General features: G+C 44.0%; 1 protein-coding gene across 4 annotated transcripts in view; it reads right to left on the reverse strand.

Annotated features, from left to right (window-relative positions):
• Positions 1–7,237: 7,237 nt before the first annotated feature.
• The window catches only part of UVSSA (UV stimulated scaffold protein A), a 94,425-nt gene continuing 83,997 nt past the window's right edge, over positions 7,238–17,665 (reverse strand). For all 4 annotated transcript variants that reach the window (XM_007063697.4, XM_037898249.2, XM_027826171.3 and 1 more), the window contains one exon: positions 7,238–7,633. In XM_007063697.4, coding sequence (XP_007063759.2) covers positions 7,540–7,633 — 94 coding nt within the window. In that variant the 3' untranslated portion in view covers positions 7,238–7,539. The remainder of the gene's footprint in view (positions 7,634–17,665) is intronic.

The raw sequence follows: 17,665 nt of genomic DNA on the forward strand, positions 1-17,665 counted from the left end.
TACGCTGTCTGCTACTCAACTAGTTTCAGGATGAATTCCTGAGATTCAGCACTTCTTCCTGTTACGGGGCTGATTTGACAATAATGCCGCACGTCAGGGCCTGGTCAATAGCATGCTTATCAGCCTCTTAGCATTCTAGTCAATGGGAAATGTATTTTTTCCCCTAATAAGAGAAGCTTTCCCTCTTGGTGACTATTTATGGTAGCCCACTAGTGCCCTGATATGCCAAACTTCTCCATGTAGCATGATCCCATGTTCTTACAGAGCCCCATGCAGGATGGGGGCCCGAAATGGCTTCCAGGGGGGAAAAAAATTTACTTCTAGAGATCACAGCTAAGCAACTTGCGGGGTTACAGCTTCCTAACTGAAAGCTACAGCTAGGACCAGATTCCTAAGGCCATGACTAGCTGCAGCTGTAAGAACACTGAAATCTCTGAGGTTGCAGGCTGGGATGAATATGGCCCTTGACATTTTGGGTCAGTAGTTTTAAAAAGTGCCCAGCCTGAAGGATAGCTTTCAGTCAGATATCTCACAGATGCCACGTTCACCCTGTTTATAGCATTCTTGCCTGTGTGGTTTGCAGTAGCTCTCAACCATTACCATTCCTCCCCCTTTCTCTCTACTTTTGAGCAAACACAAATGCTGCTTTCCATGCAAACCCAGTGTTGGGGACTCAGCCTCCCTCCTAGCAGCTTGTGTCAGTCTATCTTGAAGTTAAGCCGACACCTTAAACTGTGTGGTCATCATCCTCTGATCATGAGTTTCCAAAGGTTAGAAATAGGGACCCTGGAAAGCAATCATGCACCTCTTTTCCAAGAGCAAACTAGTGGGGGGAAAAAAGTACAGGAATACATTTGCTTAGTAAAAAGCTAACCCCACACCTAGACCTTTCATGTTTGCAACACCTGGAGTAGATCACAAGTGGACTACATTGCACAGCTCCAGCAAACACTCACCCCAAAGACTGCTCTGGCACAGTGGGGATGAGTGCCACGCATTTTCCTTTCTTTCGCTCTATTTCAAACCCACAAAAGTTAACAGTGAAAATGATCAGTTTTCTAACCTTACCCTGTGCCAAGCCCTTCCTTCAGACCCCAGGCAGCAGCAGAAAACTCATGACTGCTATCTTCACATTCTACACGTCACTCCCCAGCAGCAAGGTGCATGTTCAGGTGAGAATCATCAGAGAGAAGCTACAGCTGGCATCAATCCTCCTTACATTGCAGTTAAAACAGCACAATTGGTTAGGCGTAGCTGTTCCCTGCTCAGTGGCCACCACATCCTTCCAGGAGGGCAAAACACTCAACCTTTATTACAGCTACTCTCCTGTTTTGGTATGATCCAAGCGATCATAGTTACACATTCAAGTGCACATGCATAACTTATGCTTCCAGTTACTTGCAATTGTAAATATCCAGTTATGGAAACTATCAGACAGCTCCCTACTGTGCTGTTTGGTTTTTGTTAGATTATTTGGGTATGTGATAGGCTGGCCCTCAGTTACTGGGGTTTATTTCCTTCTTTACTGTTAACACTGAAATGCCCAAAGCACAGTCAAGGGCTAAAAAAAAAAAAAAAGCCAGTGGAATCCTCAAATGGAGCCCACAGCTCCCTTCTAAATTGATCAGCTTGAATGCTTTAGCTACTGATAGTGGAGGAACTAACTAACCAACCAACCATTTCTTTTCATCTAGCCAGGAAGATGCACGAACAGGGATATTTGGCAGTACATACCAATTTTTAGTTATAAACCCAATGGGCCAAATCACTCCTAACATAATACCACTGCCATGAGTGGAGTTACATTGCGAATGACTGGCTCACTATGGCCCCAGTATTGTAAACACCCACACATGTGAAGAACTACACTGAGCTTAAGGTTACTCAGAGACATAAGTGTTTGCAGGGTCAGGGCCCTGCGTAAATATGTCCACATTTCCAGAGTAACCCCTAGGTCCATTTGGTACCCCTCCTTTAAGCTTCTTAGAACATTTTCTTCTAGAAGTGGGGCTGGAGAGGAATTGCAGAGATGATTGGGGAAATAAATTAAGCCTCTTGGTCAATTATTAGTTTCTACTGATTTGCAAATTTGATTGGGGCCAGGGAGGGATATACAGGTAAGACTGTAGATACTGCTTAGATTATAAGGGACAGGTAGAAATAAGAAGAGTTGTAAGATAGCTCACAGAAAAAGAGGCTGGCTAGGTTAGAGAGATGTATACAGCACAGAGATTCCTTGAGTGCATTCCCTTTAAGAAACAATGGGCATATAAAACACCCAGGAAAGTTTGGCTAGAAAAGGTGGTACCAATACATAGTGATTAATGCTGGTATTTTTCAGTAACTAGGAGGAAAACCAAACTTGGGGGGGGGGTAGAGAGGGGAGGAGAGAATATTCAGCAACAGGAAGTATTTGATTGAAGGGTGAACTCTTGGTGGCAAATCATCGACAGTCAGGGAAAGGGAGTTGATAGCTGAGAGGAGAGAGAACTGACAGGTCTGAGGAGTAGGTTGGTTGCTCCCAGAAGATTCTTTCTGTTTGCTCCCCAAACCGTCTTCTACTTACGCAAGAGTGAGGAGAATACATAGGCAACAGCTAGAGAGAAAACTCTGGCTGATAGAATCCCTCCTTCAAAACCTATTCCTAAAACAACCCCCAAATCCAGGAAAGGGAGATGAACAGAAGGCTCCATGAAATCTACTTGGGCCCTGGCTTGGCCAAGCTAATTAGTGGGCAGCACTCTGATACTCCAATGATAGGTGCTGATATAAAACTGACAGATAAAGTCAGAGGGGATGGTTACAGATGCAACTGATCTTGAAAGTGATCTTCACCACCACAGTGTGGTGAAGCACTGGAATGGGTTACCTAGGGAAGTGGTGGAATCTCCAACCTTAGAGGTTTTTAAGGCCTGGCTTGACAAAGCCCTGGCTGGGATGATTTAGTGGGTGTTGGTCCTGATTTGAGCAGGGGTTTGGACTAGATGACTTCCCGAGGTCTCTTCCAACCCTGATATTCTATGAAATCTAGTGTCTATGTGCTGGCTCCATGAATTCTCTTCATAGTAAAATATTCTGAGGTTATGGGATGATGGATTAACCTGGGAGGGAAGAAATGTGTTCCTAAATACACAGGTAGAATACTGTGAATGAGGGGAAGATGCATGGCAATGTTCAGAGATGTCTGGGCTGGTGCAAAGGTATTTTATAGTGGAGTGTATTTTTACAGAGCTTTCTGAAACCCCTCAGGTTGCTCAAGCTTCCAAGGCAAAACATCAAAATAGGTCCCACTTGGAAGTGGTGATATCCAACTTCAAAATGGAGGTGGCAGTGAACATAGGAACTGCCATACTGGGTCAGACCAATGGTCCATCTAGCCCAGTATCCTGTCTCCAACAGTCGCCAGTACCAGCACTTTAGGGGAGGTGGACAGAACAGGGCAGTTGGAGTGATCCAATCATCTTTTCCTCCTGGCTTCTGGCAGTCAGAGGTTTAGGGTTGCTGTTAGGATATAGATATTCAGGCCTGTCTGCAAAGGCCTGTACTTTAAGAATTTAGGTGTATTCTTATCACTTGGCTAGTTATAGAGGTACAAAAGAGAATCAAAATCACTGTCTGCCGGTGTAAGGGCCTTCTCTTACTGTGACAGTCTGAGGCCCTGTTCTTAGGCTAAGGCCTTTGGCTAAGCAGCAGAGACAGCCATAAGCTGGGAAGCAACCGGTCACCTCCTCACATTCCAACCTAGTCACATTGAAATAAGGTGCTATTGGGCTGTTAGGATACAATCCTGTCCTGATAATGCCTATCACATCCAGAGAAAGGGAAGTGCCTAGAAAATGTAAAAGGAAACTTAGTTTGATAGCATCCTGTCTGGCAAGAACTCACTTACCAATAGCTGGGATGTGAAATCCTCACTTCTGTATTTTGTCATTATAGTTCCCACTTTGCTATTGTTAGTCTGTATAATCTCTGTCTGGTTCTGTGATTGTTCCTGTCTGCTGTATAATTAATTTTGCTGGGTGTAAACTAATTAAGGTGGTGGGATATAATTGGTTACATAATCATGTTACAATATGTTAGGATTGGTTAGTTAAATTTCAGGAAAATGATTGGTTAAGGTATAGCAAAGCAGAAGTCAAGTTTTACTATATAGTCTGCAGTCAATCAGGAAGTGAGTGAGTGGACGTGGGTGGGAGGGGATGGGTGTGTGGGTGGGGGGATGGGAACAGGGAATGGGGGTGCGGAAATTGGAATCATGTTTTGCTAAAGAGAGGAAATGGGAACAGGGAAAGGGGGTGCGGAAATTGGAATCATGTTTTGCTAAAGGGGGAAATGGGACCAGGGAATGGGGGTAAGGAAATTGGAATAATGTTTGGCTAAGGGCAGGAATGGGAACAGGGACACAGGTGTAAGGCTCTGTGGTGTCAGAGCTGGGAAGGAGGATACTAAGGAAGGAAACTGGAATCATGCTTGCTGGAAGTTCACCCCAATAAACATCGAATTGTTTGCACCTTTGGACTTCGGGTATTGTTGCTCTCTGTTCATGCGAGAAGGACCAGGGAAGTAAGTGGGTGAAGGAATAAGCCCCCTAACAGTTGCCCCAAGCACAGAGTTGCATCCCTGACTATCTTGGCTAATAGCCATTGATGGATGTATCCTCCGACTATCTTGGCTAATAGCCATTGATGGATCTATCCTCCATAAACTGATGTAGTTCTGTTTTGAACCATTATACTTTTGGCAATCACAGTTTCCCATGGAAAGGAGTTCCACAGGTTAACGGTATGCTGTGTGAAAAAGTACTTCCTCTTGTTTGTATTAAATCATCTGCCTATTTTATCAGATGACCCTTTTTTCTGTATTGTAGGAAAGGGTAAATAACACTTCTCTATTCACTTTTTCCTCACCATTTGTGATTTTATAGATGGCCATCATATCCTCCCTTAGTCATCTTTTTTGTAAACTGAACGGTCCTAATCTTTTTAGTCTCTCCTCGTAGGGAAGTTGTTCTATTCCCTTTACCATCTTTGTTGCCCTTCTCTGAACCTTTTCCAGTTCTAGTATATCCTTTTTGAGATGTGGCAACCAGAACTGGACACAGTATTTATGGTATGGGCAAACCATGGATTTACATTATGGTATGTTCTGTCTTATTTTCTATCCCCTTCCTAAAAATTCTGTTGTACTAATTTAGATGAGATAAATGGACCAAAGGTGTTAACATAACCCAAACACTATCCAACATTAAATAGAGTTAAACAATCTCCTGGGTTGGTTATACAGAGACCTCAGCCTGACTACCATGGCGAATGCAACATTAAAAATCCTTTACATCTTTAATAAAAAATAAAGACAAGGGAAAACAGTTACAGAATTTGAAATGTTAAGTTTTAAATAAGGCTTTCATTTTAACATTGTTCCTTGTTCCCTTTCCCTTTATGTGGAAAGTTTTTAGAAGGAAGCCCCCCTTGTTTGACAGTCTCTTAGATGGTAATAACTGTCCTTTTGGAGGGAAAGATAAGTTAGCGGAGATGGGCTGGAGCTGTTGTTGTTAAAGTCCAATCCCCTTTCATCCCAGTTGGTGCTTGGGATTCAGCTAGAGCTGGTAGATGCGTGATGTCATCCGGCCCCCTCTATCTGGCCCGGTCTAGTCAGGACATCCATTGGGGATAGCCGGGGGCCGCTATGATGGTGATGCTTGCTTCAGTAGTTTCCGTGTGTTCTTCCTTTAAGGACCCACAAAAGGAACAGTAGTTCTCCATGCATTTCACAATCTTTTATCCTCAAAACACCCCCTATGAGATAGGGAAGAACTACATCCCTATTTTACAGATGGTGAACTGAGACAATGACTTTCCCAACATCATGAAGGAGGGCCGTGGCAGAGCAGGGACATGAACTCTTATTTCCCATATCCTAAGCCAGTGCCCTAACTACTCGACAATTCTTTCCTGCTGTATGACAATCACTCAGCTTCTAATCCCCTGGATAGCATTCAAACGCAGGACTTTGCCTATGCCAGCAGATGAAACATTTAAGTGGTTGATTCAACTAATCCAATGTTGATCATAATTTGTTCTTGTCTATGCTTACAGTTAAATTGCATTCATTGCCCAGTCAGCTGGGCTAACTGACAAAATTATTTCCTAGTGTAGTCAAGGCCTTAGAGGTTCCAAAATCCCAATGAAATATCTGGAACTTTAGTTGTGATTTAGTTAGCTTCTAAATACTTGTACCACAGAGAAAAAGGAAAAGTCTCCCAAGCTGCAAACCACTTCAAGATAAACGATCAAGATTCAGTATTAACTGCTTTCCAAGTGGTGCTTGCACATGTCAAGATATGTATTTGCCAAAGTTGTAAATTAGCTATTGTCAGATCTGGTCAGTAGCTAGACTGAAGATTTTTAATTCCTTTAATACTTCGAAGAGCACCTGAAACAGGCAAGAGCAGACTAAGCCAACACCATTCAGAGCAGGAGAAACAATTCTGATTCAGTATTTTATCAAAAACTCGTACGTAGTACCCATGAAAATACAACTTTAAATGTCACATCCCTCCCTCCTTCCTGACTTGCTCAGCACTTCATCCCCCGACCTTGAAGCCTTGTGTTCAGTGCTCCATTCACCCTGCTTGAGATGCAGCCATAGCAAGTAAAGTACCCATCAGACACGTGAACTCCATTTCTATCCTACAGAAATGAAGTGGTTGGACAGACTTTGTTTAAGCACAAGCAATTCACTGCTTTCAAACTAGCCCTGCAGAATCACTTTAAAAACCCTCACACTTTTGCTCCACAGTAGTGCTCTTCTAAACCATTTCAACTGCAATGCATTATGGGTACCTATCCCACAGTTCATGGCACAACTCCCAGAAGCAGTGGGTCTGGAAGATCTGAAAAGGCCACAGATGCACTGTGGGATGATAACAGGAGGACTAAGTTATTTCAGCAACTTCACATTGGTACTAAAACTATTCAGACTGAAGTGATTCTTAGACCTGTTGAAAGTAAGTCTCATCCCATTGGTTTCTGAATGCATGTCAACTGTTAGGAATCCTTTTGTATGTGGGGATGGCATTTTTACAGGCATTCTAGAGGCAGGATGGTGCTTAAACGGTAAACTTTTTGAGTTCAGACCAGGCTCAAGAGCTTAGGAGAAATCCTTGCTGAAGGCAAACTTTAAACAGCCTCTTTTGTTGACACCAAAGTGTAAAAATTGTATCCGTCCACTAGGAAAGGAAAATATCTGAGCATTTTAATTAGAATAAGTACAAGCCATCAAGCTTGTTCCATTTAATGTAAATTCCAAGTAATCAAATTGTTAAATGCATTCAATTATGTACAGCCACGTCTTTGCTAAAATTCATGTTCATCATCAAATATTAATAAGTTACTAGAAGAAGTTGACACTAATTAAAAAATAGCCCCAGTAAAAATGTAGAGCACAACATTTTAGTTTGAATATAAAGGCTTTTGAGAAATGATTTGTACAGCTGCAGTCCTGTTAATTCTCCTCTTTGGTTCTCTGTTTTCTTAAAACTTAATTCAATGCATAGTTAAACTGGTTTGCAAACTTCTCATGCTTCTTCCGGTCCATTCGATTCATTGCTTTTGCCACCCGTTTTATGGCCTCTCTGTAAGAAAAAGCAAGAGGTGGTTGAAAACAAGTTAACAGCTAAGTTGATTCTATATGTAGAGTCATGGGAAATGTTTATTAATGTTAGCAAAAAAATGGAGCGGGGTATGATTAATCACTAATCAGACCTCTGAGCACTGCACTGATGAGGCAGAACAAATCTGTCATGTTAACTAAATTAGCTGCAACAATACAAATAGTTTAAATTCAACAGTGGCTTTATTAACAGGAGTAAACAAATTAAACTCTTTCGGTTTAATGGTTGTACATTCTACCCTCATTACAGCACCATCCTTGGTAGACAAACCTTTGAAGTGGGATTTTCAAAAGCACTTAAATGGCTCAGGGGCACAAGTCTCATTAGTTTTCAATCAGACTTGTGCTCCGAAGGCACTTCTGCAAAATCCCACCTTTGAAATTCTAGAGAATATGCTTTTAGAAAAGGGAGAGACTATGCAATGCAGAATCAAGAAGTCTTGTCACAAAGAAATTTCTTAAGAGTAGTTTTTCTTATCAAAAGAACATTTACTCTACAATACCAGAACTCAAAACTAGATGAATATTTTATTTAGAGATGCCTTTTAAAGGGCTTGCTGTTCAATTAAAAAGACACACTTTATTGCAACCTTCCTTTCAAAGGTTCCCCAAATGTTTTGCTACTATATAAAGAAAAGGAATTTCTTCACTCCTCCCCCTATCCCACTTCTAGGATGGAATATGGCAGCTATTTAACTCTCACAAACACTACAATACCTTAAAAGAAAGTGGAGAATAATACCTTGTAAATAAACGGTTACCTACTGTGACATTACGCCCCATATTTTTCACAGAAATATTGTTATGATATTAATATGGCATAACTAAGATATGTTTTATGCAAGATGGGTCATGTGAGGTATCACTGGAAAGGTTATGATTTACTGACTGTGATTATCTAATTTATATGCATGTATCATTTCTTTATCTGAAGCTAGAAATATTGACTATGTAATAATTACAACTGTGTTTTCACCTGGAGAACGTCCACCAGACAGTATGCAAACAGCCTGGATGAGCCTGAGAAGTTTCCTGGGCTGCTGCTTTGACACTGCAGGGTCAGGTGATCACGTCACCTGGTACTGGACATCATTTTGGACTTCTGATATTTTGCCACTGAAATGGGGTGGGGGTCAAGCTAGGAAACAAAGGAATCCCACCATACGTAAATCTTATTTAAGGCTGGAGAATGAGTTAATCTTGGTTCTTCTCCACTTCCTCCCCGCCCGAGAAGGAAGACTGCTGAAAACACCTGAAGAAACAAAGGAACTAAACTTGGGGGGAGGGGCGGGGAGAGGGGCTGAGCCCGGGCTGGGAAGGGCATCTGGCCCGTGAAGGATATACCTGGAGTTTTAAGCTGCAAACAAGAGCTGTCTGTCCACAAAGAAATTCTGCAACCTGCTTAAAACAACATTTAGGGTGAGAATTTATTATTTGTAGTCAGTATTCTTTAGCGTATCAAGCTTAGTTTGCATGTTTTGTTTTATTTGCTTAGTAATGTGCTTTGTTCTGTTTGCTATCCCTTATAATCACTTAATTTTTATCTTTTATACTTAATAAACTTGGTTTTTGTTCTAAAATCCAGTTTGTGCAATTCATAACTGGGTGGGGGGCAAAAAGCTGTGCATATCTTCCTACACATTGAGGGAGGGAGCGAATTTCATGAGCTTACGCTGTAACAGATCTCTACACAGCACAAGACAATATCATTTTGGGTTTACACTTCAGACGGTGTGTGCACCAGAGTGCTGGGCAATTCCCTGGGCTGAGTCCTCCTACACAGAACTGATTGCAGACTGTGTGTGATTCTGCAGCTGGGTGTGTCCCTACCTGTGTGCGCACGTGCAGCAGGACAGGGTGAGGGAGCCCAGACTGGTGGAATGGGCAGACTCAGTGGGACCCCAATACATCAGGTGGCACCCCGGAAGGGGGGGGGGGGTTCAACCGGTCACATCTACCTTTCTGTAACTGTTGTTTTTCGAGATGTGTTGCATGTGTCCATTTCAGAATGTGTGTGTGTGTGTGTGTGTGTGTATGTGTGCGCGCGCCTCCTGCGCAGTTGTTGGAGAACTTTTTCCCTCAGTGGCACCAGTTGAGGCAGCTTTGTTGCCATACACCACTGTGTGCTGGTATGAGAGGACAGAGCTGCCCCGACCCCCTCAGTTCCTTCATACTGGATAAACTCCAATAGCGAGAGGATGTAGGGTCGTGGAATGGACATGTGTAACATCTCAAAAAAACCAAAACCAGTTACAGAAAGGTAGGTAACAGTTTTTTCTTCTTTGAGTGCTTGTATGTGTCCATTCCCATATAGGTGACAAACAGGCAGATAAACATGGAGGTGGGGGTCAGAGTCTACCTGAACAGCAATATTAGGACAACCCATCCGAAAATGGCATTGTCCTTGAACTGACGGGAAATGGCATAATGAGAAGCAAAAGTGTGCACTGATGACCAAGTTGATGCTTTACAAATGTCTATGATCAACACCTGCTCCAAGAAAGCTGCTGAAGTTGCCTGCGCTCTAGTACAACGTGTCAATACTCTATCTGTTGGGGTTATATTAGCCTATCGGTAGCATAAATGAATGCATGAAGAGATACAGGATGAGATTCTCTGAGTGTACACTGGTTGGCCCATTATGTGTAGAGCTTGTTGGATGGGATGGAGCAGGTGGCCATGGTCCTGAGAAATCACATCTGGATCCAGTGGGAGTGACAGCAGAGGCTTGATTAACAAGGTTAGTAGGGTCAAAAATGATCAGGGGTATAGAACAGCTTCTGTATGAGAAGGAATTAAAAAGACTGACTTTTCAGCTCGGAAGAGAGAGCTGACTAAGGTTGGGGATATGATAAGAGGTCTATAAAGTGTGATAGGGTCGGGCTGGATGGCTACAGGAGAGTGATAGACGGGAGATATGTTAGCCCCAGGTTAAGTAGGTCCCTTTTCCCTGGGTAGGGTAACAGGGAAGGTTCCAGAATAATCAGGAACCTTCTGGAAACAATTAAGACAGACAGGCTGATTAGAACGCCTGCAGCCAATCAAGAAGCTGCTAGAATCAATTAAGACAGGCTAATCAGGGCACCTGGGTTTAAAAAGGAGCTCACTTCAGTTTGTGGCATGTGTGAGGAGCTGGGAGCAAGAAGCACTAGGAGCTGAGAGTGAGAACACATACTGTTGGAGGACTGAGGAGTACAAGCATTATCAGACACCAGGAGGAAGGTCCTATGGTGAGGATAAAAAAGGTGTTGGGAGGAGACCATGGGGAAGTAGCCCAGGGCATTGTAGCTGTCGCACAGCTGTTCCAGGAGGCACTCTAGACAGCTGCATTCCACAGGGCCCTGGGCTGGAACCCGGAGTAGAGGGCAGGCCCGGGTTCCCCCCAAACCTCCCAACTCCTGGTCAGACACAGGAAAAGTTGACCTGGACTGTGGGTTTACAAAAATGGCCAAACTGAGGGCTGCCGTGAATCTCCGAGGCGAGCAAATCCGCCAATAAGCGCAAGACCCACCAAGGTAGAGGAGGAACTTTGTCACAAAAGTCTTCACTAGTGAGGAGAAAGTGAATAAGGAAATGTTATTTATTCTTTCTCATAACGCAAGAACTAGGGGTCACCAAATGAAATTAATAGACAGCAGGTTTAAAACAAACAAAAGGAAGTACTTCTTCACACAAGGCACAGTCAACCTGTGGAACTCTTTGCCACAGGATGTTGTGAAGGCCAAAAATATAACAGGGTTAAAATAAGAAGTAGATAGGTTAATGGAGAATAGGTCCATCAATGGCTATTCAGCAGGATGGTCAGGGATGGAACACCATGCTCTGATAGTCCCTAGCCTCTGTTTGCCAGGAGCTTGGAGTGGATGACAGGGGATGGATCACTCAGTGATTGCCTGTTCTGTTCATTCCCTCTGAAGCACCTGGCATTGTCCACTGTCAGAAGACAGGATACTGGGCTAGATGGACCATTGATCTGACCCAGCATGGCCAGTCTTATATTCTTATGTCATGTACCAGCACTGTTGGGGCCATACTAGTGCTATAAGAATGACACGAGAGTGGTCTTTTTTTTGACTTTGAACAACATTCTGGACAGCAAGGGAATAGGAGGGAAGGTGTACAGGAGGGGGTCCTTCCAGGTTAGTATCTGTCAATGAGCCTGGGCTGAGACCTCCCCAGGAACAAAATGAATGGCATTTTCTGTTGGGCTTTGTTGCACACATGTCCACCTGGGGAGTCCCCCAGAGTTGGAAGATGGATCTGGTGATGCCAGAGTATAAAGCCCACTTGTGATTGAAGAAGGTCCTGCTCAGATGATCTACTAATATGTTCTGCTTCCATGGAAGGTAAGCAGCCCTGAGATTAACTGAATTGGTTATGCAAAAGTCACAGAGCTGAATTGTTTTTTTGGCATAACTGGGTTGACTGTGCTCCTCCCTATGTAAAACATAGCCACAGAGTTGACTGTTAGAATTAACAAGTGCTTTCCTATTATAAGTGGGAGAAAAGCAGAACAGACTAGTTGTACAGCTCTTAACTACCTGGCATTTATATGACCTATTAGATCTTGAGATGACCAGAAACCTTGAGTCTGCAGGGACCCCATATAAGTCTCCCATCCCAGGGCTGACGTGTCTGTGTCTAGATTAAGGATTGGCAGCAGGGGGATAAAGAGGACCTCCACTGAGACTTTCAGAGGGTCCACCCACCAATCCAGAGAGAACAAAACTGACACTGGCACTCGAACCACCTTGTCCAAATGGCAACTTGTGTCATACACAGACACTAGTCACGTTTGCAGCTTTCTGAGATGCAGCCTGGTGTGTTCAGCCACATAGATACACATGGCCTTGTGACTCAGGAGACTGAGGCAGCTGCGTGTCATGGTGAGAGGATATGCTTCAGTCACAGTACTCACCCTTGTAGTGTTTCTAACCTGGATTTTGATAGCAAGGCCTTGGCCTCTGTTAAACTGTATCATCTGTACCATTTTTAGAATTGATTTGTCCCAATTTACTAGGAGCATAAATGGTGGATTGAATGTGGACAGGATGGTGGATACACGGGATAATACCTGAGCCTCGGACCAACCTCTGGTCAACCAGTCATCCAGGTGTGGAAAGACATGGACTCCTGATTTTTGTAGATAAGCTGCTACCACAGCCACACATTGTGCAAAACCACGCAGCAGCTGAGATACCAAATGGGAGCATCATGAATTGATAATACAACCCATTTGCCACAAAGCTGATGGTTCTGATGGTTGTCATATTGCAACATGGGAGTAAGTGTCCTTTAAGTTGAAGGCAAGAGTACCAGTTCCCCTGTTCCAGGAAGGGAATAATCGATGCTAGAGTAACCATGTAGGTTCTTCAGGAATTTGTTCAGTACTCTCAGATCTAAAATAGGCCTGAGACCTTCTTTTGCTTTGGGGGTAAAGAACTTGTGGGAACAGAAACCTTTCTCACTGAGGCCCAGCAGGACTTTCTCTATGGCCCCTGCCTGAAGAAGCAACTGGACCTCCTGTTGGACAGTGCAGTGAGAGTGGTCCCTGAAGAGGCCTGGGGAAGGAGGATGGGAAAGAGGGATAGAAATGAACTGGCAGGAATATCCCAGTTCTACTGTGCTTAAGACCCACTGATCTGATGTTACATGGGCCAAAGAACGTAGGAAGTGGGAAAAGCGATTTGCAAACAAAAACAGGTAACAGATAGAACTACGGTAACTGGTATGCTACCCTCCACCAACACATCGGAATGTCTGTTGGAGGAGGTGGCTGGACAGGATGTGCCCACTGATGCTAAAGCGAAGGACAGTGGATGTCGTCACCTATAACTCCTTCCCTTTTTCTTCAGCAGATCTTGAGACTGGCCAGTAAAACCCTGGTGTCTGCATGGGAAGTTGAGGAGGAAACTGTTTTCTCTGTCGCCAGAGTACAGATTCCAAAATATATTAATGCTGCCCTGGAATCTTTTAAGCTATAGAGCCTATCATCAGTCTTATCTGAAAAAAAAGAGGGACCTCTGAAAGGGAAGTCCAGGATAGTCAGCTCAACTTCTGTGGGGAGCCTAAATGACTGTAACCATAAATAGCTCACAGAAATGGTTGATGCCATGGTACGAGCCATTGTGTCTGTGCCCTCCAAAAGCAGTTCTGGCGACTAGCTTGCCTTTATCCTGCCACTACTGCAAATTCCTGCCTACAGTCCTCTGGTAACTTGTGTTTAAATTTTACAATGTTATCCCAGAGAGTGAAGTCATAATGGCTCAGGAGTGCCTCACAGTTTGCAATTCTAAGTTGCAGACTCCCTGTAGAATAAAATTTGCATCCAAACAAGTCCAGCCTCTTCAAATCTTTGCCTTTTGGTGCCGATGCTTGATGTCCTTGTCTCTCCTGTTTGTTAGCAGCAGTTAACAGGATGAGAGTACAGATGCTCATACCTCTTAACAGGGATATAGTACTTCCTTTCGCTTTGCTGGGGGTGGGGGTGGGGAGGGGAGAAGAGTAAGGAGAATGGTATCTGCCGGACAGCCTTATGTGGCTCCACAATGGCTTTGCTAATCAGTAGAGCCACACTGGCAGAAGCTGCCAGTACCAGAACGTCCACCATCTTGTGAGAGCTTTCATGTACCTCCTCTGCCTGAATGTCAAGAACAGAGGCTGCCCTTCTCAATAGATCCTGATGAGCAGAGGGGTCCTCTGGCAGTGGAGAATTGCTTGCCACGTCAATAGCCTTGTTTAACAACAAGGAAGAGGACACCACAGGATTCTGACGTAGGGGCTACTCCATGACTTGTGGCGGGGAAGCCAACTGAGTGACTTCTGGCTTCTCAGTACTGAGATCAGTACCAGGTTGTGGAGAATGCTGCTCTCACTGCTGATGTCACTGGATTGCTCCGGATGACAAGGTATAAGATGGTTGTCGGGAGGCCTTAGTGGGAGGAGTGAGGCCCAGTGTCCAGAAAGGCCACTGATATGGGCCTCGGACCCATCCTTGACTGGACCATTGCCCCTTAAGGGAAGGCCAGCGCTGCAACTGTTGCATGACCCATGGTCCCCAAGTCTCTGATGGAAGGTATGCCCTCTGTCTTGGATGGGGCACAGATGAATGTATCTCTGAGTTTCAAAAAGAAAGAATTCGAAATGTCTGACAACAGTGGGGGAGGGGGGCAGAACCAGCTGGGACTTGGGGATAAGTCACCCAAACCTGGAGATGGCAGTACTGGGGATATCATTGGAGGCTTGCCTTTCGATTGCATTGGCCTTTACAGAAGCTTGGCAGATAACGGTACCGTGCGTCCCTGATGCAGGCGCTGTAGGCATCGCGACTGATTGTAAACCTTTTTGTACTTCCAGGGATACTGATATTGAGAGGCTAAGCAAGTCCCTTGCGGATGGTTGGGAGTGACAATGACTGATGGCTCTGCCACAGAGATCTTCAGGGGCACCCTCAACAGACTTCACACAGGCTCCGGAGGCAGCGATCCCTTTTTAGCTGAAGAATGCTCCAGCGAGTGACTCTTGACAAAATGTCTCATAGAGGCTCTGCCTCTATTTGGCTTTGGCACGGACACACCCAAGTGAGATACCAAGCTTAAAGAATGGACGAAGGAGCTGCAGACATCTCCAGTGCACTCCATACCGAAGCTGATGTACTTGGGGTGCTCTCCAAGTGAGATGAATCTGATGGAGGGTGAAGTGTTGCATGAGTAAACACCTGAGGCTCGCTACTTTCTTTGAATGGGGCTTAAATCCCTTACAGATGTGACATTTGTCACTTGTGGAATTCTCCCAAACATTTGTCACTGATCGGCATAGGTTTAGCACAAGTCCTGCAGGACTTAAAATCTGGTGAGTGTGGCATCATTCTGGTACGAATCCCAGTACCAAAAGATGAAAAACTATTCCAAAAAGACCTAAGACTAAAATATATTGCTAAAACTAACTTCAGCTTAACAAATTCCTAACAGCAATATATGATAGGAGTGAGAGAAGCCCTTATGACAAGTCTGAGATTGCTTCGACAGCCATCAATGGGAGTAAGAAGGAACTGAATGGGTTGGGGGCAGATCTACCCTCTTCTACCAGCACGCAGTGGCACGTGGGGGACAAAGGGCACTCAGGCCACCCTGACAGGTACCTCTGAGGGAAAAGAGTTCTCCGGCAACTGTGGTGTGGTGTGGTGTGAGGGAAAAGAGTTCTCCGGCAACGTGGTGTGCACACCCAGCCACAGTGAATGGACATGTGCAAGCACTCAAAGAAGCGTATCTAGCAAGGTAAATTCATGCAGGCAGGATGGATAATTGTCCACAACTCAAGCTAACCAGGACAGTACAGCTAACGCCCCTATACTTGCAAGAAGTAGAATGGGATCTTTAGTGACTGCTGGTGGCCAGGACCAATGTTTCATGCCTGGAGTGGTGCCTGCTGTGCACAAGCAGTCTCCTTCTCCCCCACGCTCTCCTGTCTCGAGTTAAATCCCTGTTCTTTTTAAAATAAACCTACTTTTATTTTATCAGATGTCCTCAAGTGCTGTGCCGTTTACAGAAGCAGTTGCATAAGGTAAAACTGGTAAGTCAGGGACACTGCACCTCTGGATACAGAGGATCTGGGATTTCTGTGAGTAGCCAGTGTCAGGGGCTGGATATCACAGGGGAATGATTCAAAGGGACTCAGGGAATGGCATACACCTATTGTTGACCTGCAAGGCGAAGTTAGGGCTGGCAAAGCCCAGAGAAAAGTGCTTGAGTGACTGAAAGGCTGATGGTAGCAGGGAGCTGATACACAGCTACAAGAAAGACTTCCTCACTCTGGAGGCAGGAGGTAACAAGGTGATTTGCAGTCCGAGGTGCCTTGAGAACCATCACAGTCACATACTGCATGCTAGAATACGTACTCTTTCCAGACTGTATTTCTATCTCAAAGCCATGACAAGGGCTCCTAGTACTATGGTAATACAAATAATAATGAAAGGTGAGGGTGACTGCAGGATGTGTTGTAGAACCAGGGCCTGGTCTCCAAGGTGCTCATTGAACTCAATGAATAAAGGGCACCCAACATTTTGCAGGGTCACATCTTAGTATTATTCTGTTCTATCTGGGTTTTTATACCAAAACTATCTCCATGGTAGCTGAGCACCATGAGACACACTTTAATTGCCCCTGTATAACTAACTGCTTCACTCTGAAAACCATTTTGAAACCTCTGAAAACAGAAGAAACTTCTTAATACTGCTTTTAAATGGACAGGGTAAAGATCTTCTCAGCAGCAGTTGTAACAGATGTCAATATTCTGAAACAAACACCTTGAAAGTAGTGTCCCTTTAACAAAAACTCTACCAGCAAAGTTAACAAGGATTGTAGCTCTGTTCTTGCCAGAATAAGAAAAATGGGATCATGGTTTTGCACTTCAAATATTATCTAATTGGTAGGACAAAAGTGAGTCTTTAGCACTGCACAGTTGCCTTGACGCTTTCATGTCATGTAGGTTTTACATTAGCACCACTGGGTTGTGCGATACTGTAAATGAAATGAGATCCCACTCTGACGATCTGTGTGCAATTTCACTTAACTTTATTGGCAGACTAGAGCCTGGGTTTATCACCTGTACATTTCACGTAATTTGGGGTTGTTATAAAGAGCCAAGGTTATCATCTCGTTTAGTGCTGCAAACCATGAAACCTATTAAAACATGACAGGTTCGATTCCCCACGCCTGGCTCAAACACACACTCAAAATCATTAGCACGAAGCACAGTAAACTAAAAACAGCTTTTTAAATTTATTTTGTAAAGGCTGATGTGAAATTCTGATTAGCAGAACTTTATGGCTTATTAACCCCTCAGGCGAAGACCAGATAATATGAGAATCTCACAGAAAATGTGCCATTTTTTGACCAAAAGCCAGAAAAGCAATGTGGATTTTTTTTTTTTTAAGTTATAATACCCATTGCATCAAACAAGGAAAAATGCAGAATTTTAAAACAAATGCTGTCCC

Source organism: Chelonia mydas, chromosome 4 (assembly GCF_015237465.2).
Source record: "Chelonia mydas isolate rCheMyd1 chromosome 4, rCheMyd1.pri.v2, whole genome shotgun sequence".
In the NCBI taxonomy this organism is placed as follows: domain Eukaryota; kingdom Metazoa; phylum Chordata; order Testudines; family Cheloniidae; genus Chelonia; species Chelonia mydas.